Source organism: Aspergillus caelatus, assembly GCF_009193585.1.
Source record: "Aspergillus caelatus strain CBS 763.97 unplaced genomic scaffold BDV27scaffold_5, whole genome shotgun sequence".
Classification (NCBI taxonomy): domain Eukaryota; kingdom Fungi; phylum Ascomycota; class Eurotiomycetes; order Eurotiales; family Aspergillaceae; genus Aspergillus; species Aspergillus caelatus.
The window spans coordinates 284,852-305,221 of record NW_022475268.1 but is presented as its reverse complement, the minus strand read 5'-3'; the positions used below and the strand labels follow the sequence as shown (position 1 = coordinate 305,221).

At 46.9% G+C, this 20,370-nt stretch overlaps 8 protein-coding genes across 8 annotated transcripts; 6 read left to right on the top strand and 2 right to left on the bottom strand.

Annotated features, from left to right (window-relative positions):
- The first annotated feature begins 870 nt into the window (after window positions 1-870).
- On the top strand, window positions 871-1,540 carry BDV27DRAFT_119846 (nucleoside deaminase). The gene has a single exon (XM_032064957.1). It carries the CDS (start codon window positions 919-921, stop codon window positions 1,411-1,413), a length of 495 nt encoding a protein of 164 aa, XP_031933324.1. The 5' UTR covers window positions 871-918; the 3' UTR covers window positions 1,414-1,540.
- A 704-nt stretch (window positions 1,541-2,244) lies between these two features.
- Window positions 2,245-4,416, top strand: BDV27DRAFT_119845 (amidase; the record flags this gene model as incomplete). Its single annotated transcript, XM_032064956.1, has 7 exons — window positions 2,245-2,506; window positions 2,561-2,582; window positions 2,633-2,905; window positions 2,983-3,177; window positions 3,232-3,591; window positions 3,657-3,928; window positions 3,985-4,416. Coding segments are annotated over exons 1-7 (1,604 nt in total), but the record flags the coding sequence as incomplete, so codon positions are not given.
- Window positions 4,417-5,443: 1,027 nt separating this feature from the next.
- On the top strand, window positions 5,444-6,600 carry BDV27DRAFT_170843 (kinase-like domain-containing protein; the record flags this gene model as incomplete). The annotated part of the gene is made up of 3 exons (XM_032075430.1): window positions 5,444-5,446; window positions 5,504-5,576; window positions 5,629-6,600. 3 exons carry the CDS (start codon window positions 5,444-5,446, stop codon window positions 6,528-6,530), a joined length of 978 nt encoding a protein of 325 aa, XP_031933322.1. The 3' UTR covers window positions 6,531-6,600.
- Window positions 6,601-7,231: 631 nt separating this feature from the next.
- BDV27DRAFT_90493 (transcription factor domain-containing protein) lies at window positions 7,232-9,668 on the bottom strand. Its single transcript, XM_032077916.1, has 3 exons — window positions 9,583-9,668; window positions 8,559-9,524; window positions 7,232-8,500 (listed from the first exon to the last, which is right to left on the bottom strand). The coding sequence occupies exons 1-3, from the start codon at window positions 9,640-9,642 to the stop codon at window positions 7,334-7,336; spliced, it is 2,193 nt and encodes a 730-aa protein (XP_031933321.1). The 5' UTR covers window positions 9,643-9,668; the 3' UTR covers window positions 7,232-7,333.
- A 647-nt stretch (window positions 9,669-10,315) lies between these two features.
- On the top strand, window positions 10,316-11,890 carry BDV27DRAFT_140674 (uncharacterized protein; the record flags this gene model as incomplete). The annotated part of the gene is made up of 8 exons (XM_032069704.1): window positions 10,316-10,421; window positions 10,451-10,703; window positions 10,739-10,811; window positions 10,949-11,204; window positions 11,315-11,377; window positions 11,436-11,540; window positions 11,610-11,704; window positions 11,741-11,890. The coding sequence occupies 8 exons, from the start codon at window positions 10,316-10,318 to the stop codon at window positions 11,888-11,890; spliced, it is 1,101 nt and encodes a 366-aa protein (XP_031933320.1).
- A 701-nt stretch (window positions 11,891-12,591) lies between these two features.
- On the top strand, window positions 12,592-14,196 carry BDV27DRAFT_90485 (pyridoxal phosphate-dependent aminotransferase). Its single transcript, XM_032077915.1, has 4 exons — window positions 12,592-12,847; window positions 12,912-13,137; window positions 13,198-13,472; window positions 13,527-14,196. The coding sequence occupies exons 1-4, from the start codon at window positions 12,626-12,628 to the stop codon at window positions 14,139-14,141; spliced, it is 1,338 nt and encodes a 445-aa protein (XP_031933319.1). The 5' UTR covers window positions 12,592-12,625; the 3' UTR covers window positions 14,142-14,196.
- Window positions 14,197-15,568: 1,372 nt separating this feature from the next.
- BDV27DRAFT_140672 (alpha/beta hydrolase) lies at window positions 15,569-16,435 on the bottom strand (the record flags this gene model as incomplete). Its single annotated transcript, XM_032069703.1, has 2 exons — window positions 15,569-15,886; window positions 16,007-16,435. 2 exons carry the CDS (start codon window positions 16,433-16,435, stop codon window positions 15,569-15,571), a joined length of 747 nt encoding a protein of 248 aa, XP_031933318.1.
- Window positions 16,436-18,048: 1,613 nt separating this feature from the next.
- Window positions 18,049-20,287, top strand: BDV27DRAFT_170841 (cytochrome P450). Its single transcript, XM_032075429.1, has 7 exons — window positions 18,049-18,521; window positions 18,584-18,766; window positions 18,823-19,157; window positions 19,217-19,338; window positions 19,401-19,684; window positions 19,743-19,844; window positions 19,901-20,287. Exons 1-7 carry the CDS (start codon window positions 18,110-18,112, stop codon window positions 20,083-20,085), a joined length of 1,623 nt encoding a protein of 540 aa, XP_031933317.1. The 5' UTR covers window positions 18,049-18,109; the 3' UTR covers window positions 20,086-20,287.
- The last annotated feature ends 83 nt before the right edge of the window (window positions 20,288-20,370 follow it).

Sequence of the window (20,370 nt, the reverse complement as noted above, 5' to 3'; positions counted from 1 at the left end):
AATTTATAGATATGATCAAAATGTGCCGGCTCGGTGTATTATGTAGGCTGCTTGGTATATCTTGCTGTCAGATGGTGGGTTGTGTTACGTTGAAGACGAGTGACTTTAACATTGGAATATGATCTTGTGATTGGCAAGATTGTTGCTAGGGGCAGCAGTATGCAGTGGCCTGTGGACTGGGGGAGATATTCCTGTCTGTGCTTAAGGTATAGAGGTATTGCTTTTAGTATACACGTGTTGTGCAGTAGTATATGAATCAACGAGTAAAAGGACGTGATTTGGAATGAGCCAGAATACGGTTTAGGGTGCAGTAGTATGCTATCATTTGGACTCTATTTGTGATACATGGGGTGGACATGTGGAGAGAATTGAGTGTTCCATTCTGGAGGCAAATATTCCATTGACAGAGACGTAAGGCTGTTTGATACAAGCTATGCAGCATCTGTGAAGCAGCAAGATAGAATGCAAATAAACCAAGTAGTTGTAAAGATTATTGGATATAGTGTTAAACTCTTTTCAACGGACAATAGCAACTCATGCTTTCATCGCCAATAACTCTCGACCCTGTCGAAAGCAAAGCCCAGCCCCAGATGGCTTGCAAAGCCACTGCAAGTTGCGATATCGATACAGCGTGGTAGCCAAGAAGCAGACCAAGGGCTTCATCGTCAAGAAGTAACGGGCAATTGGCCCCATCGCGCTATAAAATATGGGGAACTGATAACAACATCCAGCTGCCATCATTGGGCAAGTAGTATCTGCGCGGGCAATCCCGGTGCCTCGTGCGGAGAAGATATCGGAAGTCGCCGTTCCGAATGATATAAAAATCTGATTCCGGCCAAGGTGTTTTAGCGATTCGTCAAAACCCTATGCCTGACACCCACAACATTCAACAGAGTATCGGCGACTCCTCATCATAAAATGTCTCCCCTGACCGACGAACAGTTATCCGCAGCCGCCAGTGCATGCCTGGAGCTGCAGAGAACCGGCCAAGACATCCACTCAAAACGGCCGTTCGCCGCGTTGCTTCTGGCACCGGATAATACCACCGTTCTGATGTCCTCCTTGTCGCTGTCGCATGTCAGACACGCTGAGGCCGAACTAGCCCGCAACGCGGCTGACAATTACGCGTGGGACTATCTAGCCAAAACAACTCTCATCTCCACCTGGGAGCCTTGCGCAATGTGCGCGGGTACGATTTACTGGGCAAACATTGGACGCTTGGTGTACCTGGCGTCGGAGAAAACACTCCAAGGACTTATTGGAGAGGGGAACGCTGAGAACCTCACATTGGATATGCCATGTCGAACCGTGTTTGCAAGTGGCCAGACGGAGGTGGAAGTGATTGGGCCGGTGAGTGGATGGGAAGAGAAGGTGGTGCAGGATAGCCAAAGGTATTGGAGAAAGGAGAAGTAGCAGGATTTATATGTTCGAATAATTGTGAACGGTTCTTGTGTAGAAACTTTGCGACTTTCCCTTTCCAGAATAAGATAAGACTAGCTCAGGGCTACTTTTTGCTCAGGGATTAATCCCAGAGTGTGGGGAGAGGAAGAAATACATATACTGAGCACTCATTGAGTACTCAGAGAGTGTTGACGCGAATCTAAAGCAATCCAGAATAACTTTAGAGTAATCTATAATCACTCTGCTTAGCTCTCTGGCAAACTGACTGTACACGTTGTATAGCTAACTAAAACTTATAGAGCTAAGCCCATCCTCTTTAACTGGTTGGGGCCAGAAAATATCCACGATACCCTTAAACTTATAATTAAGATCCACTCTATAAGTAGTAAATATAGAGTTTAGACTGGCGTTTAGCTAGGTTAGGTTAGGTTAATGGGGTTGGTTGTGAGTGGGATGATTATTACCTGAGGCATCAGATATTAAGATATCTGCCGTTATACAACAGTATTCTTATAGATAAAATAATAGTATATTACTACTATAGTCTTCTAAATTACTGGAGAAATTTCAACCAGGCATCCACTAATAACTCATCTCCTTCTGTTAGTTGTAACCAACAATTCAGATAGAGCACAGGACAGAACCAGATAACAGGGGGTATACTCCGGGTCGGCGATTTTTCGCCGATATCTAGATAAAGACCTCGCATCACGGCGGGGGGACGCGCGGTCTCTCGGACACAAAGCCGAGGTACATAGTAGGTATATCTCCGCCGAATTTAGTACTATCACTGCGATCCAAATCTGCCTCCCCTTCATTATTTGCCAACACAGTGGTTTCTAAGATTCATCCAAGCAACGCATCCAATCCTACACGCTATGGGTTCGATTGCTAATAACATGCCTGAGCGTGACTGGCAAGATATCGTTGCTCGCAAACGCGGAGATCAGGCCAAGGCAATAGAAGCCTTTTTACAGAAGCACCCGAGGACAAAGCCTGCCAGTGATGAAGGCGAAATCTGTTCTTTAGAACACGAAGATCTCCTGGACTCACTTAATCGGGGTAAAATAAAAGCTGAAAGTGTAGCACTGGCCTACATCTATAGGTAGTTTGACTCGGAGAGGTTCAAGGAAGCGTATAACTGATATTCAAATCTTAGGGCAATAGAGTCACATCAAAAGGTAGTATCACGGCTGTATCAATTACACCAAGGGGGTCTAACCGGCGATAGACTAATTGCTTAACCGAGCTTCTGTTCGACCAGGCTCTTGAACGATCCCGTGAGTTGGATGAGTATCTCCGTCGGCAAGGCAAGCCGATAGGTCCGCTACATGGATTGCCGATTTCCCTCAAAGATCAATTCAATGTCAAGGGCTTTGACTCGACTTTGGGTTACGTCGGCAGGGCATACTCTCCCTGCACCGAGGATGCGACCCTTGTCACTATCTTGACCCAGCTGGGCGCTGTGATTATTGCCAAAACAAATATCCCACAAAGCATCATGGTAGGTAATAATGTTTAGTTCAGTATATATATATATATATAGAGATAGATATTACAGGGAACTCATTCTCGTTGCAGATGGCAGAAACTGAAAATCCCCTCTGGGGACTTACCGTCAACCCAAATGACCCTTCGTTTACCCCAGGTGGTTCATCTGGAGGTGAGTCTGCCTTACTCGCATGCAAAGGCTCTATGATTGGTTGGGGAACAGATATCGGGGGATCTATCCGAGGACCATGTAGTATGATGGGCTTGTATGGGCTTAAACCGAGTGTAAGCTCCGCAGGGAAAGCTCATCAAATTGCAATGCTAACAATTATCTACCAGAATGGCCGTCTCCCATACTATAATGTTGCTGTATCTACCGAAGGGCAGGAACATGTCCCATCCGTCATCGGGCCTATGGCACGATCATTGCACTCACTTACTGAAGCCACCAAAGCTGTGATTGACTCGCAGCCCTGGGACCTGGATCCACGATGCATCGCTTTACCGTGGAGGTCTGCATTGTACCGAGAAGTCCAGTCTCGCCCATTGACCATTGGCGTTATCTGGGATGATGGTGTCGTCAAAGTTCATCCACCCATTCAACGGGCACTCGATCATCTGGTTTCCAAGCTGAGGTCGGCTGGCCATGAAATAGTTACTTGGGATCCAGTAGGCCATGCAGGCATTATTAACATCCAGGTACGTCTTTTGTACGTGTTACAGAAGAATTATTATTTCAGTTTTGTTCTGATTATGCTTGCAAGGACCAATACTACACAGCCGATGGTGGCGAAGATATTCGCCGTGACATTGGTGTTTGCAACGAGCCCTTCCTACCATACGTGAAAGCCTTGGTTGACAGGGGAGGCCCTATCTCTGTCTATGAATATTGGCAGCTCAATCGACAGAAGCTAGGTTGTCAGAAGATGTATCTTGATCTGTGGAACAACACTCGAGGGCCGATCTCTGGGTGCACCGTGGACGTGCTCCTTGCTCCGGTGATGCCACATCCAGCAGTGCCTCATAACTCCTGCCGGTAAGCCAACCTGGATTCTTCGACTCAAATCTCTTATTAATAATGCATGGAAATAGCTGGGTTGGATATACAAAAGTATGGAACTTCCTTGACTATCCAGCTCTCAGTTTCCCGGTCACAGCGGTTTCGAAGGACATTGATATGGCTGATCCTTCGTATCAGCCTCGCAATCCGATGGATGAATGGAATTGGCAGTTGTATGATCCAGAAAGGATGAATGGTCATCCGATTGGGCTACAAATTATCGCTCAGAGACTCCAGGAAGAAAAGGTCTTGGCAGCAGCGAAAGTTTTTGAACGCTTGCTTAATGATTAGACAAGGTTGATAGAAAGAGAAGATCTTATTGCGTGCTTGGTCTTTAAGAGTTAATGCAACAGATATTGTTGGTGGGTATAGTGCGTTGAATCTTATCGCATTTCCCACTACAGCCAGTACGTCTTTGGCTGGGTATATACAAAGCTCTGCCTCATCAAATCGTCTAAATCGCCCGATTTCTCTCATCCCTACGCCTGATCCTCCGCTCGCAGAGATGAGGTAAAATCGCCTATATCGCTATATTTCTCTTAATCTAGGGAACGCGGCAATGCGTTAACATACCTACTAGATGAAATCTTAGCTGGTATATAGAGGTAAATAGGGGCTTGTCTAGCTCCCTAGAATATTGCTAATATAATCTCTAGCCATAAGATAGGGCCCCTGAATCCTTCAGTTTTAAAATACCTATATAGTATAGAATAGTCTATACTTTATAGTATAAATACTACTACCATTTAGTCCTATCCTAGATCCTGTAGATACTAATCATATAATATACACTTCCTGAAAATCACTACGCTAAGATAGAGAGAGAGAGAGAGAGAGAGAGAGAGAGAGAGAGAGAGAGAGAGATGTGCATTATACCCGAATACAGCTCCCAGCTTTGGGGCTCTTCTCGGGTCGCCGACGGCCAGTTGGCCAGCCGGTGAGACTAACTTAGGTATGTACAGGGTTATTCTAGCTAGATGGTGGTGACACGCTGCCTTCGTGCGGCCTTAAAGTTTTAGTTCCCTTCCCCTGATTCCTTTCCCTGTTCCATCTCTCCAGCTCAACCAAATAGCTCACATCGACAATTGTGTCTGAAAATACGCGTACACGCCTAGACGGCGTAGATTGGGAATACCAAAGGGGTCTGAAAATAGCGGCGATTATAGCCGGCTGCTTCCCCTAGCCCGTCGCCTCACCCTACCGCTACTACGTTAAGATATTACCTATTTTAAACTAGAAGACGGCAGATGGGCTGCCCAAAACGGCCTCCACGCACCGCCACGTGCCGATCGTCGACCCACCCAAACCTCATTTGCCCGCAGCGCAATATACCTCCAGGCACATTGTTCTGGAGGCCGGCCAATACTAACTTCTCTTACACCTCGCTGCGGTCTCCGAAATGTGCCAGAAATGGCGTCCTCTCGACGATACCATTATAAGCGGCGGCCGCTCGCTTGGGCACACTTTTATCCCTCGATCTAAATGGCTAGCATGGTACGCATTAATCGCAATTTCCCAGACAATTCTACAGTTCCTTTGATATGGTTGAAGTATTTACGAGTCGGAAGCAAATACCGCATTAGACGCAAAATAGGCAGCGGTGGCTTTGGTGAAGTTTATATTGGTAGGCCTATATTAGGCAGTAGTGGAGGAGCTCCAGTTAATGGGGAGTCTAGGTATTGTCTCTGGCGGGGAAGTTGCTATCAAACTCGAGAGTACTACAGCCAAACACCACCAGCTGGAGCATGAAACAGATGTCTACAGGCTCCTAGCTGGTAGTGTAGGGATCCCAATGGTCCACTGGTTTGGCACTCAATGTGGGTACAACGCGATGGTTATGGACCTCCTTGGACTCAGTCTGGAAAACCTGTTTAACTTCTGCAACTGGAAATTCTCATTAAAGACCGTGCTCCTTATCGCCGATCAATTGATTTCGCGCACTGAGCATGTTCATACAGAATCCTTTATCCACCGTGATCTGAAACCGGAGAATTTCCTCATGGGTGTCAAGAGGCATGGTAATTTGGTTAACCTGGTAGATTTTGGTCTGGCCAGGAGATACCGCGACCCCAAGACATACCAGCATATTCCCTACATCCAGAACAGACAATTTGCGGGCACCGTCCGTTACGCAAGTGTTTACGCCCACCTTGGTAGCAAGCAATCCCGCCGTGATGACATGGAGTCCCTGGCGTATATCTTAGTATACCTCTACCGCGGCGCACTCCCCTGGCAGGGCCTGAAGGCAGCCACTAAGCAACAAAAGCGTGGCCTTGTTCTGAGAAAGAAGCTAGGGACGTCCACGGAGGCTCTCTGCCGTAGGCTCCCTAATGGGTTCTTAGAATATCTGAACTATACGCGCTGTTTACGGTTCCACGACAAACCCGACTATAATTATTTACGCAGAATCTTCCGTGCTCTATTTGTCCGCGAGTCCTTCCAATACGATCACGTCTTTGATTGGACTGTCGCAAAGTACCAAAAGAACCCTTGTTTGATTACGAATGCCGGTAATCAAAAGCATGACCAGGACGACGACCACCAAGCGCTGGCCCATCATTACTTGCACTGCCATTGACCACTGCGCCGGCATAGGACGTGCCATGAGGTGACTTATATATCAATGTTATTAGAGGCGGAAGTTGTATAATGTATACGAAGGGTCCCCATCCCGCTGGGCAGCAATTATATGAGACGAGATATATAAAGACCCGAGGGTTTTACCTCGTACAGTTTTCAAATAGAATAAGTTCTTGACAGGTTTTGATACCCTTGTATTCTAAACATATATTGGATGCCTAGCCGCCTTCTGAAATGGTGGGATTTGTTATCCTTTCGAAGCCTCGGAAGTTTGTTCGCTTTCAGTATCGCTGCCGGCTGTTCAATACCTACGGGATGTCTTCTTATAAGCACAAATTCGAACGCTCCCGCAAGCATCCCGAGCTACAAGCATTCCACAAAAATGAGCAAATTTTCACTCATACTTAGGATGCTACATAACACATACCAATATTGTTTCAAGGCTAGAGTACCCAAAAGCCTTCACAAGAAGGGTACCGAACTGGCTTTTATTAGCAACACGATCGATGTTTACGTAAGTTTCAATAACTAGCTTACCGTGGAAAATCGAATTTGGGATGTTCCACACTAGTGCCTCCACGCGCTGCTTCTTCTTGAAGTTCCTGCTGTGTGATACCAGTATTGTTCTCGCAGTCCAGTTCCATGAGGGTCGTTTCTCTTGATATGAACCTTTATCATGGTATTGATCGCCATGTTAATGGTAACTGCTCCTACCCATACGAATAGACCAATAAGAAACTATTCTATAAGAGGATCTTAACCAGTTTCGAACAAGTCCCTGGTAGTGCAATCTGACCACCTTCATATTGTGTATGATTCATTTGGAAGGAAGTCAAATAAAAATCTTAGTTCGTCAGGTTCGAACAGGTTATCAAAAATCCTCCAGTCTTCCCTGAGATCCTGTCCCGGAGTCCATGGGTAAATGGCTGACTGAACTTGATTGTTCGCATCAAGGTACGCTGCCTCGCCCAGCAGACCACCGGGAAGACCATCTTCATTTAAAGGAGGTCGGTCATTCCGTCGCCCGTTCGATATGCCAGATGTAGCTGCTAGCTCGTCTTCTCTTGCCTCCGGAGAGGATGCAGGCAGGTTCTCGGACGGAAAGTCGGGATGGAATGACGGTTGCACGGATAAGGCCTTTCCAGACGGTTGCTTTGCCAGAATGTTGATAGTATGCCTCAAGGTATCCTGACATAATTTGTCAAGTAAATTTTCTAGATGTCTCATCCCTAGACCAGTCCATCTCTCTCTCAACACAGCCAGCACAACGTGAAATTTGCGCACACATCTAGTCAGAACGTCCAGAAACTCGTCCACTCCAAATTCCCTAGATAACACTATGGGGCTTGTTCTAGCTGTGACGATCATTGAGATGGCCGAGAATACAAGACCTTGTAGTAACATCCAGGAGTAGGGGAGTCGGAAGTTTCGGATAAGCTTTTCATGGATCTCAATTACCCGGCACGACGACAGAAAACACCTTTTCTGAAGTTTGGGTCCAGGTCGGGGAACAAGAGGGGTTGGCCGAGACAGCGCTGCAGATGTTGAATAATAAAGTCGATCCCAATATTCTACGGGGTAGGGTGATGCTGACTGGTAATACAATTCATGTAACTCCTGATGCCATCGGTCCAGCTTTTGTTGGAGGCTCTCAACTTTAGACAGGGATTCTTCAGGCTCCGCTACTGGGACTGCATTGCGCGATCTGCTTCGATAGACAACGCACAGCATTTGCTCTTGTATTTGCCGGTGTCTAATATGGTGAATTGAGAGTGCCACTTCCTCCGTATTGCTAGGTAAAGGTGCATCCGCATCTTCAAAAGAAATACTAGTGGGTCTGCCTAAATTGAACGCCAGCGTAATTTCAATGGCATAGGTCGTCCAGAACACTCGGCGTCGAAGTTCAAGCTCATCCGTAGTGAACTTCCAGCCGTCGTTATGTCGATGTAAACCTAGCTCTATTGCTATCTTCCGATTCGATTAGTTTATTTCTCGGCCGTCAGTTGAGTAAGGTTCTAAGACCTACACGCATAGCCATTCCTGCAATATGCCATTGTTCATTGTCAGACGGACGATGAGAGGCATAAATCGAAATCAGATCAAGGATCTGTACCAATGATGTACGAGGAACCAGGTTCGATGGTTCAGATGCAAGCAGTCCAAGAGCCTTTCGGTATAATGCCTCCGATGTAATTCCATATGTCGAAGCGTCATTTTGATACTCCCGAAGTCCTGTATCCGCCTGGAAGTGATCGAGGAGGTGCCGTTGTTCGGAATGAACAGCACCTATCGACATGACAAGATAGAAAATAATAGCCATGTCCCCAGTTTCCGGTGGAGCATTACTTGAATTGCCCATGGACTCGAGCGCCGCAATATCCTGAGACATGAATAAAGGATAGCAGCTGTGTACCCACTTTAGATAACATCGTAACAGGAAAGCAAATATCCCTGATGTTCTCCACTTTGCGGCATTAAAAGAGACGACGGCGCGATGGACAGTCGGGGATTCATCTGTATGTGGGTGAAGGCACGGCCCAGTGGGCCCCGGTGTTAAAATTGATTGGGCAGTATTTGCAATAAATTGGGCGAAGATGGAGCCACTCGATGCACCTAAATACCGCGCTTCACCAGTAGCGTTGAACGCCAAAAGGGGAATGTCCGGATCAACCTCAGTTGGTGGGTGTCCCTCACTCTGCGACATCGCAAACCGAGCACCTGCGTTTTGTGCAGGGTGACGAGCGACGCGGGGTGTACCCTGTGCGCGTAAAAGAGAGTCAAGTGCAGTTCCAGTGCTCACCTCGCGAAGGTCAATGTTCAAAACCCGCAAGAGTTCGTTCTCCAACCAAGTAAGTCTCTCAAATGTCGCCAGCGGTGGCTGGCCTGGATTAATCTCCGGTGTGCGAACAGTGAACCGGCGGCGCCGCTCATGCGGTCGGCAAAGAGCTTGTGCTCGCAAACAGTTCCGACAGCTTGGTGTAGCTCCATCACACTAGCGTGTGAATACGACATCAGCGCATGGTAGATTTGGCACCAGTTGGAGCTCTCACCTTGATTTTCCGCTCGTGACAAAGGGCACACGCCTTGCGGGTTGCTCGGCGGGAGTGCATTAAAGTGGGATTGGTGCGGGGAAGCTCAGTTGTAGATGCTTTATACAATCTCTCAGAATGCCTCAAAGTGGAGGGTATTTCGTCCGCCATTCTCAGTGAGTTGACACTACTTGTAGGATTGGTGATAAGATTCGGTGTTTGGAAAGTCGACGCTAAATGACGTATATTTGATATCACGTGATGGATTTTTATGCCAGCTTTACCACTTTACAAATAGCCATTGTTGAACATTGTGGACAGAATCTAGTTTGGCGGTAAAATTGATTGCTTCTGCTATGATGGCTTCTGATGTATCATTCCCGTATTCGATAATTAATCGCGACATATATCCTAGGGAGTCGTTGGATTCATGGGCCTTGACTATATTCTAGTTAAACTCTATTCACCAGCTCTGAATCGCCGGAACGCCGAAACACCGAGCTCTATCATTTCCTGACCTGGTAAAGCGTCTTGAGGCTATTCTAGAAGATGACCACAAGTTAACCAGTAGTATCTATCTGGCAATTGCCGAAACGCCAGGCAGGTTAATGACTTAAGGAGTAACACGTCTCCTCACGTTCCAGTAAGCCAGGCAGTAGAGTTCCATGAGACGTATTTAAACCCATGACCGCAATGTCGCCTACGTCTAGCTGGGGTAATCATATGGCTTGGCTCTGGAAAATTTCGATTCACAATGTCTCCCGATGAGAAAGTTAATGAGTCATCTAGCGGCTCGCCTGCTGCTAATAATATTGACGTCGAAGCCGCTCCGCACACTGCCAACGCCCTTGTCGAGGATGGTCAGAATTCGCTTGCGAGAAGTCTCAAGTCCCGAACATGTTGGGATGTTTTCCATTTGCAGGTGCTATTGAAACAGGCCTGCTCATTAGCAGTGCGACAGCGCTGTCGAGAGGTGGGCCCGCCAGCATGCTTTTGGCATATTCATTCGTTGGTCTTTTGGTGCTTAACATTATGTCTGCTCTCGGCGAAATGGCCGTTTTTATGCCTATGGACCAAGGTTTTGGTGGTTATGCCTCTCGACTGGTGGATCCGGCCTTTGGATATGTTACTATCTGCTTAGTGTCATTTGAAGTCATACTGAGACTTAAAAACTGAGGTTCGCCACCGGCATGAACTATTTTCTGAAATATGTGGTGCTCCTGGCCAACAATCTCACAGCATCGGGTAGAGTGATGCAATATTGGCTCATCATTATGACCCTAATGTCTGGGTTGTTTCCTTTGCCGTCATCATTATACTCGTCAATGTGTGATTTCTCCACCTTTGGACGTGACGAGGAAACTGACTGTAATTGTACTTGGCCCAGTTTATGCCCGTACAGTATTTTGGGGAAGTTGAATTCTTCATAGCATGTATCAAGACAGTAACTATTATGGGTTTAATGATTCTCTGCCTAGTTATTGATCTGGGGGGCAGCCCGCAAGGGCGTCTTGGAATCAGATATTGGAAAAACCCCGGTGCCTTCAAGAAGTACCTCGAAACAGGTCCCACGGGACGCTTTCTCGGTTTCTGGGGTTCTGTGGCCAATGCTGCGTTTGCATATATGGGCAGTGAGATGGTGGGTATAACTTTTGGAGAGGCAACACAGCCATGGAAGACGATTCCCAAAGCCATCAATGCGGCTTTCTGGCGAATTACATTTTTTTTTATGTTGGGGGTGTTTTCTGTTCAGGGTTAGTTGTGCCTTCTTCGAACATACGCTTGATAGATGCTACGAAAGCAGATACTGGTGCAGGTAACCTTTATTGAATATTTTTCTTTTCGCTGCAAGACACTCGTGCTGACATACGAAGGCGCGTCACCTTTTGTCGTCGCAATTGTCGATTCGGGAATTTCTACCCTTCCTCATATAATCAACGGCTGTCTCTTAGTGTTTGTACTAAGTGCGACAAATACAGGTTCGCGCTGAGGCCTACTGAGTTATTTATTGGGTGATTGACTACCACTTGCTGACCGAGTGTGAGCAGATATCTATGTTGCATCGCTGGACATTGATTCAGGAAGCGCTCGGGTTTTTGAATACTTTGTGTCCCTTTCTACAATCCTGGGGTTATTGAACTGGGTCAGTATCCTAGTGACCCATCTATTTTTCTAAAAGGGCATGGAAGCCCAGGAAGTTAGCAGAGATGATCTGCCCTTCTCGGGGCACTTCCAAAAGGCCAGGGCCCAAATTACTCTATTCTTTACTGTTCTGATTCTCCTTACTAGTGGTGAGTACCGACGACAACAATACGCAATGCTTCACTAATGGTGTCTATCTGTTAGGTTTCTCTAGCTTTGTGCACGGCTTTGATCCTGTGGATTTTGCTGTTAGTTATGCTGGGATATTGGTCTATGTTCTTTTGTTAGTATCGTACAAATTCATGCGACACACCAGATTTGTGAGTTTCCGGGAGATGGACATCACAGCCAACATAATAACGAAGCAATATGTCGAGGAAGTGGAACGTAACATATCTTGATTTGAACATCTCTCCTTGTTGGCCATACTGTATAGTTCCCTGCCATGTATGTACTGTAAAGAAATACATTCTTCGTGGTCTATCTATTAGGTATTACCTTCCCTAATCTTGAGATATGTCATCGATCTAAAGGCTTGCACAATACTAGTCGACAGCTAAAAGTCAGATATGCACCAAATTACCTATTAGTTGGTATTTTGCTCCTTCAAGTTCAACGGTTGGCACCGGGATTCAGCGATGACGAAAGTGCTATCTTTTACTAGATCAACAAGCGCGCTTGTTAGATTCGGCGTTTCGGTGACTCGGCGTTTCAAAGTCTTGGGGAAGTTGGCAACATTTCGCCAGAGCTTGGGTTGGGAATCAATTACCGAGTGGCTGAAAGCGGCTTTTCAGTATTGTTGCACCGATATAACCGCGGAGAAGCCTAGCTCCATCTATATTTAAGCGGCAGACACAACGTGTTTATGCGCTCCATCTCGGTCCATCACGGCTCTCCATAAACGAGAAAGACCACACTCATCATGGCAAACGTCGTGAACTCAACCGCTGCCAAGTTGCATATTTCTCCCACTCTGGAGATAAATGAACTAGTATCAAAGGCCCGAGAACAAGGCAAACATGTCATTCATTTGGGCTTTGGCGAGGCCACATTTCCCATCCAGCAAGACGTTCTTCAGGCCCATCAGGACGCCTCTAATGAAACTAGCTACATGCCGGTAGCCGGTATAGAGAATTTACGAGCGGTTTGTCATCTTCAATTCTTCATCACTTAGGTCTCCTAGAGAATGTGCTAATGCCTGAGCCTAGTCAATTGCGAGCTTCAACGCCGATCGTCTCGGCGTGAAGATCAGTCCTGATCAGGTGGTGGTTGCTCCCGGATCGAAGCCCTTACTTTTTGGTTTATTCGATATACTTGATGGGGCTGTCTTACTCCCTCGTCCCTCGTGGGTTAGTTATGAACCACAGGTGTTACATGCCAGGAAAAGGCTTTTTTGGGTTGAGACGGATCCTGTCGATCGTCATACCATTACCGGTCAGTATTCCCCGAATGAATTAATTCTACCGATACTGAAAGATTCCCTCATTGTGACAGAGTCATCTCTTCTCTCCGCACATCAGAAAGCAATCTCAGAGGGAGTTATTCCCCGCATTATGCTGATCAACAGCCCATCAAACCCGACAGGACATGTCTTCTCCGCCAGCTGCATTCGAACGATCAAAGAGTTTTGCAGATCGAAGGAGATAGTTCTAATTACAGATGAAATTTATTCTGATATTTGCTTCGATGAGTCTCAGAAAGGGACAAGCGCGTTTGACAGCAGCAATGATGATACCGAAACGGTGATTCTCACCGGTGGACTATCCAAGGTAGCTGGGCACATGCCTTCCAGGTGAGAATTATTTCTGACAATGTTGGAACAGACATACTCGGCTGGAGGCTGGCGTATCGGCTATGCCATTTTTCCACCTTCGGAAAAGGGGGAGATTATCCGCAAGACAATCCTCGCATATGCTTCCGAATGCTGGTCTGCAGCCTCCACACCAGCCCAACTGGCATCCATCAAGGCTTTCTCTACGAGTGAAGCCATGTGTTCATACCGCAAGTCTGTGACTGCCTTGCATCGGTACTGTACTGGGAAACTTTATTCTGCTCTCAAAGAACTCGGACTGGATGTCGGACAGCCTGGGGGTGGCTTTTACGTCTACCCATCCTTCTCTCCATATGCAGCACAGCTAGATAAACTCGGGATTTCTACTAGTGCAGATCTTTCGGCCTGGCTAATACGAGAATGTGGACTGGCCACCTTACCAGGCTCCGCTTTTGGTGAGGACGATGATGGCCCTTTGCATGGACGGTTCCGACTGCGGATGTCCACCAGCTACTTATATTTCCAAAGTGAGATTGAGCGATACGAGAAAGGATACGCCCTCCTAGAGAGCTGTGCCTCTGGGAAAGATATTCAGCTCCCTTATTTGGAAGAGGCGATCGAGGCCTTGGAGAATGCCGTGCAAAAGTTGAAGAGCGTCAGGCTCTAATACCACATATCCCCTCGCCTTTGCGCTTGAAATAAGATCGGCCGCAATACCAAACATAGAATGACCAAAAGGTCAGGCATGAGTTTAGACATCTAACTGCTGTTGGGGCAGTTACGAATGGATATTTATGTTATCTTAAGACCTAAGTTTGGTGCATGGTATTAATGCGCAGCCCGTTAGATCGCTCGCCACAACAACTCCTCATAGGCAAATCCTATTTGGCCCTAAGCACATTAAGTCCAAATATATTATCTCAGCGGCCTGTAGTATCAAGAATGCTCCTTGTTTTGGGACTGACCGCCGTATTAGGCTCAGATCCATAGAACCAAGACAAGGAAGGTGGTCAAGGCACAACAAATCAAAATGACCACAGGTCGTCTGTCGTTGAATTTCAAAAGCGAAAAGCTTCCACCGTAAATAAAGGATAAGGTAATGAAGAATGGACTTAGATGCTACCATATACAATGCAGATGTGACACTCATATATATTTTTCGTCAGCTCATACATGCTCTGGACTCGAGACAAGATCCACCGACCAACGACAGTTATCCCTTTAATACACCTGCAATACCCCTGTGATACATATCTGGTAAACCGAATGCAAAGTAAGTTTTGGGCTTAGCAACAGGTGATCAAGGCGAAAGAATGAGAAGGTTTGCAAAAGGAAATGCGAGTGTTGTTAGTTGTATTTCAAATTTATCTAGACACTACGGCATCGTAGTTTAGTTGGATGCTAGCATATACAGCCATGTGGCAGTTAAGGTAGCTATCAACAATCCATGATCAATATGTAGCGTTGGTAGGGGCTATACAATAATACAAAGGCAAGTCTCGCTTCAGAAGTTCATGATATAGGTGAATATACGATCCATGGTCTATCGACGGTAATATGTGTCTCTTGGGGCCATGCGATATACTTTTGTCTATACAGAGACTTTTCTCCCTCAAACATCACAAATCATCCATCAATACCTACTGGGTCTAGTTGGAAACCATACTATATGTGTGGTGTCTAATCAGCGATTGTCAAAGGCAAGATGCTTACAATTGTCACCCTTTTATGTTTCCGTAGAAATGAGGCAAGCTGCCGTGCCAAACTACACAGCCTGACAACTATATACCGGCAGGTAATAGATACCCGATATATTATGCCATCTGAAGTCCTGTATCACATACATGATTGGCTGGATAGATAAGATATCTAATAACTATATACTGTGGGAAAGTGCCGTGAGATCGTTTAGTGGAGTTCTCAGTCAACACCCCGGGGAGTTGCGTGAAAAATCTTCTATTGATGGAATTTTAGTTCTCTTTCCATTATTCCTTTGGGGCCCAAAGCACCCCTCCTCTCATTTATTGGAGAGCACCTCCTGTCCATTGAGTCGGCCAATCCCCCCTTGGTCCCATTCACGTCACTTGACCGGGATCAGTTTGAACGGAATTGTTCGGCCAACTCCAGAATGATCCTGGTCAGCTCCTCTGGGGCGGATAGCTGTACACTGTGACCAGCCGCAACCTCGCGGGTGATCCATTTCACCCCGGTGGCCTGGACCATGGCGACTTGCGCCTCGTACGGAACGGCGTGGTCCTTGAGGGTGTGAATGTAGGCGACCCGGCCACGAAAGGCCTCGGTGTCCCAACTCGGTTCGGGGCAGGGGCTTGAGAATGAGATCAGTCCCTCACTGAGAGAGGATTGCGTGGCCGCGTGGGCAAGGGTCGGTTCTACATCGTAGAAGAGGGGAGGCTTGGGGTCAATCGCATTTGAGAAGGTTGTGCTCTTGCTATCGGTGACAACCATCAGACACGTATGAATTAGCTCTGGTCGTGAGTCGTTAGACTGAAAGGGAAAGGATAGAATACGTACATCGATATACATGTGAGGGGGCAGGTGTCCACCAAAGGAATCGATGACACTTACTCCACCGCGGGGCAGGATAGTCGCGATGAAGATCTGGCCGACGACGGAGGTGGCCTTGCCCTCGGCGGCGCGGTCAGCAGGACCGAGCCCGTGCGCAGCCGCGCTGGCGGGCATCCCACTGTAGGAATGACTGATCAGGATCACGTCCTGGCTGCCAATATCAAGGATGGGGAGGATCAGGCGGTTGCGCACGTAATCGGCATCATCGGCGGCGGTCACCTCGCCCTGGGCACCGACACTGGGGAGCAGACCGGTGGTTGCCCCATACCCAGCGGACTGCAGGAGGTGGAGGAGGTGGGCGTAATGTGCTGGGTTTTGAGAGGCCCCAGGCACCAAGACAAACGCAGGCTTTTTCTTGTCGGTGGAGATGGCCATGTTTTCGAAAGAGGAGGGTCAGGGCAAAAAGATGATGAAAAAATACATTGAAAAGAATGAAGAGAATGGATTGGACTACGCTCGGAGAGTATCTATGGGAAGAGACAGGAAGAAAATCCCTACGAAATCAACAGCAACATTGCTTATCCTTTAGCCTCTTGTAGCTCTGTCCCTCTGACTAGGAAGCGATACCAGTCCGTTCTAATGCAGTCAGACTACAGGAAAGTGAGTGTGGCTGTTTAGCGTCAAGCTAAGTATATGACCTACACACACAAACAAATCTAACCACCCGTCTCCGTGCTCCGAAGCCCACCTCCCTCCTTTGGAGAGGCTTGAATTGGGTCCTACCGGTCATATTCCTGTTGACTACTCACGGCTCAGTAGTCCCACATGCTGTTGTCAGGTGTTTGGCACCAGAAGGTCAAAGAAACCATTCGCGGCGACGTACTAGATGAGGATCGTAGACACGTTGATGTCATATGAGGCATAGGGTTCCTATCGTAGGTAGACGGACTATTTGGAAAAGATCATGGCTATTCGCTCTTCCTGCATCATTTTGGGGTGGACCGCAGAAAGTTCAAGTCATGTGAAATGATGCATAGTTTCCACATCAATCACCGGGTATTTCTAGCATAAACTAGAGCGAATCCCAAGGTAAACTGAAATCAAGACAATTAGAATATTGCTGTGGCCATGGCAAACGGACGAGAAATGCCAAAAACAAACCGGTAGAAAAACAGGATAGACACTTTGATGATGCCCATGGTGGTGATTTGGGTCTCCGATCCCCGTAATAGCGGCTGGATAGTCGATAGTCATACTGATTCTGCAGGAAAGAAGCTACCCACGCAGCCTCGCGTACTGTCGGCCTGAATTTCCGGATGTGATGGGTCATTGAAGAGCTCTTACTAGGGCAATAATGGTAGTATAATCGTCAACACCCAAGTAAAGCTCAGAATATACCTAAGAGTACATACCAAGTGCAACAGCAAGAATGGCCAAGAACCATAGGATTGTGGTCACAGTAATAATCTCCTTGGCCGTACCAGTGATGTCGTGGTTCTCATTATACATATATAACCTAACCTTTTAGTGGTGTCAGAATGCTAACGGCTAGCAATATATATATTAAAGAGAATGATTTGATGGGTGTATATGCCCACACACTGACCACATCATGGTTAATTGCCTATTCTTCACCAGTCATGACATGCACAACAGGGATTTCGCATTGATAATGCATCTTGCCTACCGCAACAACGTATCTTATTGCTGTTGTCTTGAACGAATGATATTGTTCTAATTTATAACGTCGTCTCTCCCTTCATTTTGGCCCCCGAACCTAGCTCCACTACGCCCCTCTTAACCACTTAATTATGGGCCTAGTAATCACTATGATTGGTAGTTGTTAGCTAGTTCGCAGCTATTTATACCTGTAATTGGGCCGTTCGGCAATTCATGGAAATCCCAAACTTTCCTACTTCTGTGGGAACCAAGCCATTGTTAGGCCCGCCATCATCAGGCCCGCCATCATCAGGCCATCCGAGCCCCGTTGCTAGAGCCTCATTTTTGCCGACAACAGCCTAAACTGGTTGAAATAAAAGTGGTGTCCCTTTGGGCCTCTTTCTTCACACCTCCGTAAGAAACGGTCTTGGGTTCAATCAACGTGGAAGCATGTTTCTGCGCTCGCTAGGCGTACTGCCAGTGCTGGCGGGGTTGAGCGGTGCCAGTATTCACCATCTGCTGTATCGCCATGGCGAATGGGATTTAAAGGGTGTTGACATGGTCATCTGCTACATGATTCTGACACTTGGTCTAATCGTGCTACAATATTCATCGATCCTCCCTGCAACCGAAGTCCTCCAACGGCCCAACTGGGCTTGGGATATTGTGAAGTACCATGTTCTGGGTGTTTATACCAGCATGTTGCTCTATCGCGCAGTATTCCATCGCCTTAATCGGTTCCCTGGCCCGTTTCTGGCCCGACTTTCCAACTTCTACGTAACTTCGCTGACCGCCAAGAAATTACATCTCTATGAAGAAACTGAGAAACTGCATGAGAAGTACGGCGATTACGTGCGAATAGGTTAGTGCTTACCCAGTTCCATCCTATATGTGTTCAACCTATTCATTAGATGGCATGTACAGGTCCAACCGAGTTGTCAATTAGAGATCCCGCAGCTGTCAAGCTGATCTATGGCTCGTCAGCCAAGGTTTCCAAGGGTGTATGGTACACCTGTAGTGAGCCTCGGGTGTCCCTTGAGACAGTCAGAGATAAGAAAGCACATGCAATGCAGAGAAAGGTGTGGGACCAGGGGTTTAGCTCACAAGGTACGAGCCAACTCGAAGATGTGGATAGCGCACAAGCTAAACCTTGCCCAACCCAGCATTGAAACATTACGAGCCGCGTCTCTCGTCCTATGCGACTCAACTTATTACTGCGATAGACAGCCATCTGGGCCAGTCGATGAATGTGACGCAATGGTTTAACTATTTTTCATTTGACGTGATGGGTGATCTGGCATTTGGAAAGGGATTTAACATGCTGGCGGAAGGCAAAGACCAGTACTTTCTCACTCAGCTACGGGGCAATATGAAAGCGATCGGCCTTACTAGCCATCTGTCATGGATCTTTCCATTTTTCAAGCGAATCCCAGGTTTGAATGTTGGACATTTGAAAAACCTACAGTGGCTCGCAGAGCAGGTGGATTGGAGGATCAAGGTGCACTTCCTCAAAATTTACACTCATTAAACACGGGGCTAAACAATTCTCGGAGACAGAATCCGCCTCACAGTCCTGACATTTTTTCATGGATTCTTCAGGGATACGAAAAAGGTCCCAAGACCAAGCAAGACTATGCCAATCTTACGTGCGATGCTGAGCTCATCTGTGTTGCTGGAAGGTATATACATACAACCTCCCTGAACCAGAGGAGTAGAACACTTTGAACTGATTAAGTTATAGCGACACGGCATCCGCCACCTTAACCAATATGTTCTTCCATCTTGCAAAAGATCCAACTCTTTATAAGACTCTTCAAGCCGAGCTGGATGCGCTGGAGGATTTGACACAGGAGAGCTTAACAGGGGTCACGCTGCTCGAGGGGGTGACCAATGAGACCCTTCGCTTGCATCCGGCTGTACCTTCCGGTCTTCAGCGATTAACACCACCTGAAGGGCTACAAATCAATGAAACCTATATCCCTGGAGATGTCATAGTTTGCATACCTATGCATTCCTTATTTAGAGGTGAGTGGGTCTCTTCTAGGCAAATACCACTATGCTGAGAGTGTTCGGCTGTGTCCAGATGAGCGTGCATTTCCACAACCGACCGAATTTATTCCTGAACGATGGACTACTAGACCCGAGCTTGTCAAAGACCCATCGGCATTTTTCCCTTTTGGAGGGGGTATGTATTATTAATGTTCTATCCGAACAGAACACATTGCTGACTTGAACCTTTAGGGGCATATGTCTGTGCAGGAAAGCAGCTGGCCATGATGGAAATTCGCCGAGTGGTTGCAGAAGTAGTAACGCGGTATAATGTCACTTTTGCATCTGATCATAGTGATGATGCATTCCTAGATGGCGCAGTTGATGCGTTTACGATCGTCCCTGGTCCTCTGAAATTGACCTTCCAGAAAAGGTAGAGACCAGCGTGGTGCCTCCTTTCGACACATGACGCAGATAGATCGAATTATTGTGGTTTCACACAGATTCAATACCTTTGGCGATGGACAAAGAGCAATACACGAAGACCCGACAGCGCTGAAGATTTAGTGGTTACCAAGGTGGATTTATGATTCGAGGTGAGTAAGCATACATTATATTGTTTCGCGAGCTGCTCAATTTGAGTCAAGAATGGATGATAGGCTTGTCCGCCGCGTTGATTAGGAGTTAATTTACAAGTGGTGTATATAAATCTATAATACATT

Coding starts and splice junctions, on each gene's coding strand:
- BDV27DRAFT_119846 (XM_032064957.1), top strand. CDS start 919: ATGTCTCCCCTGACCGACGAACAGTTATCCGCAGCCGCCAGTGCATGC.
- BDV27DRAFT_90493 (XM_032077916.1), bottom strand. CDS start 9,642: ATGCACTCCCGCCGAGCAACCCGCAAGGCGTGTGCCCTTTGTCACGAG. Junction 9,525..9,582: donor GTCACGAGCGGAAAATCAAG/GTGAGAGCTCCA, acceptor TTCACACGCTAG/TGTGATGGAGCTACACCAAG. Junction 8,501..8,558: donor TTGCAGGAATGGCTATGCGT/GTAGGTCTTAGA, acceptor TCGAATCGGAAG/ATAGCAATAGAGCTAGGTTT.
- BDV27DRAFT_90485 (XM_032077915.1), top strand. CDS start 12,626: ATGGCAAACGTCGTGAACTCAACCGCTGCCAAGTTGCATATTTCTCCC. Junction 13,138..13,197: donor CGATCGTCATACCATTACCG/GTCAGTATTCCC, acceptor TCATTGTGACAG/AGTCATCTCTTCTCTCCGCA. Junction 13,473..13,526: donor TCACCGGTGGACTATCCAAG/GTAGCTGGGCAC, acceptor ATGTTGGAACAG/ACATACTCGGCTGGAGGCTG.
- BDV27DRAFT_170841 (XM_032075429.1), top strand. CDS start 18,110: ATGTTTCTGCGCTCGCTAGGCGTACTGCCAGTGCTGGCGGGGTTGAGC. Junction 18,767..18,822: donor CCAGGGGTTTAGCTCACAAG/GTACGAGCCAAC, acceptor TGCCCAACCCAG/CATTGAAACATTACGAGCCG. Junction 19,845..19,900: donor ATTTTTCCCTTTTGGAGGGG/GTATGTATTATT, acceptor TTGAACCTTTAG/GGGCATATGTCTGTGCAGGA.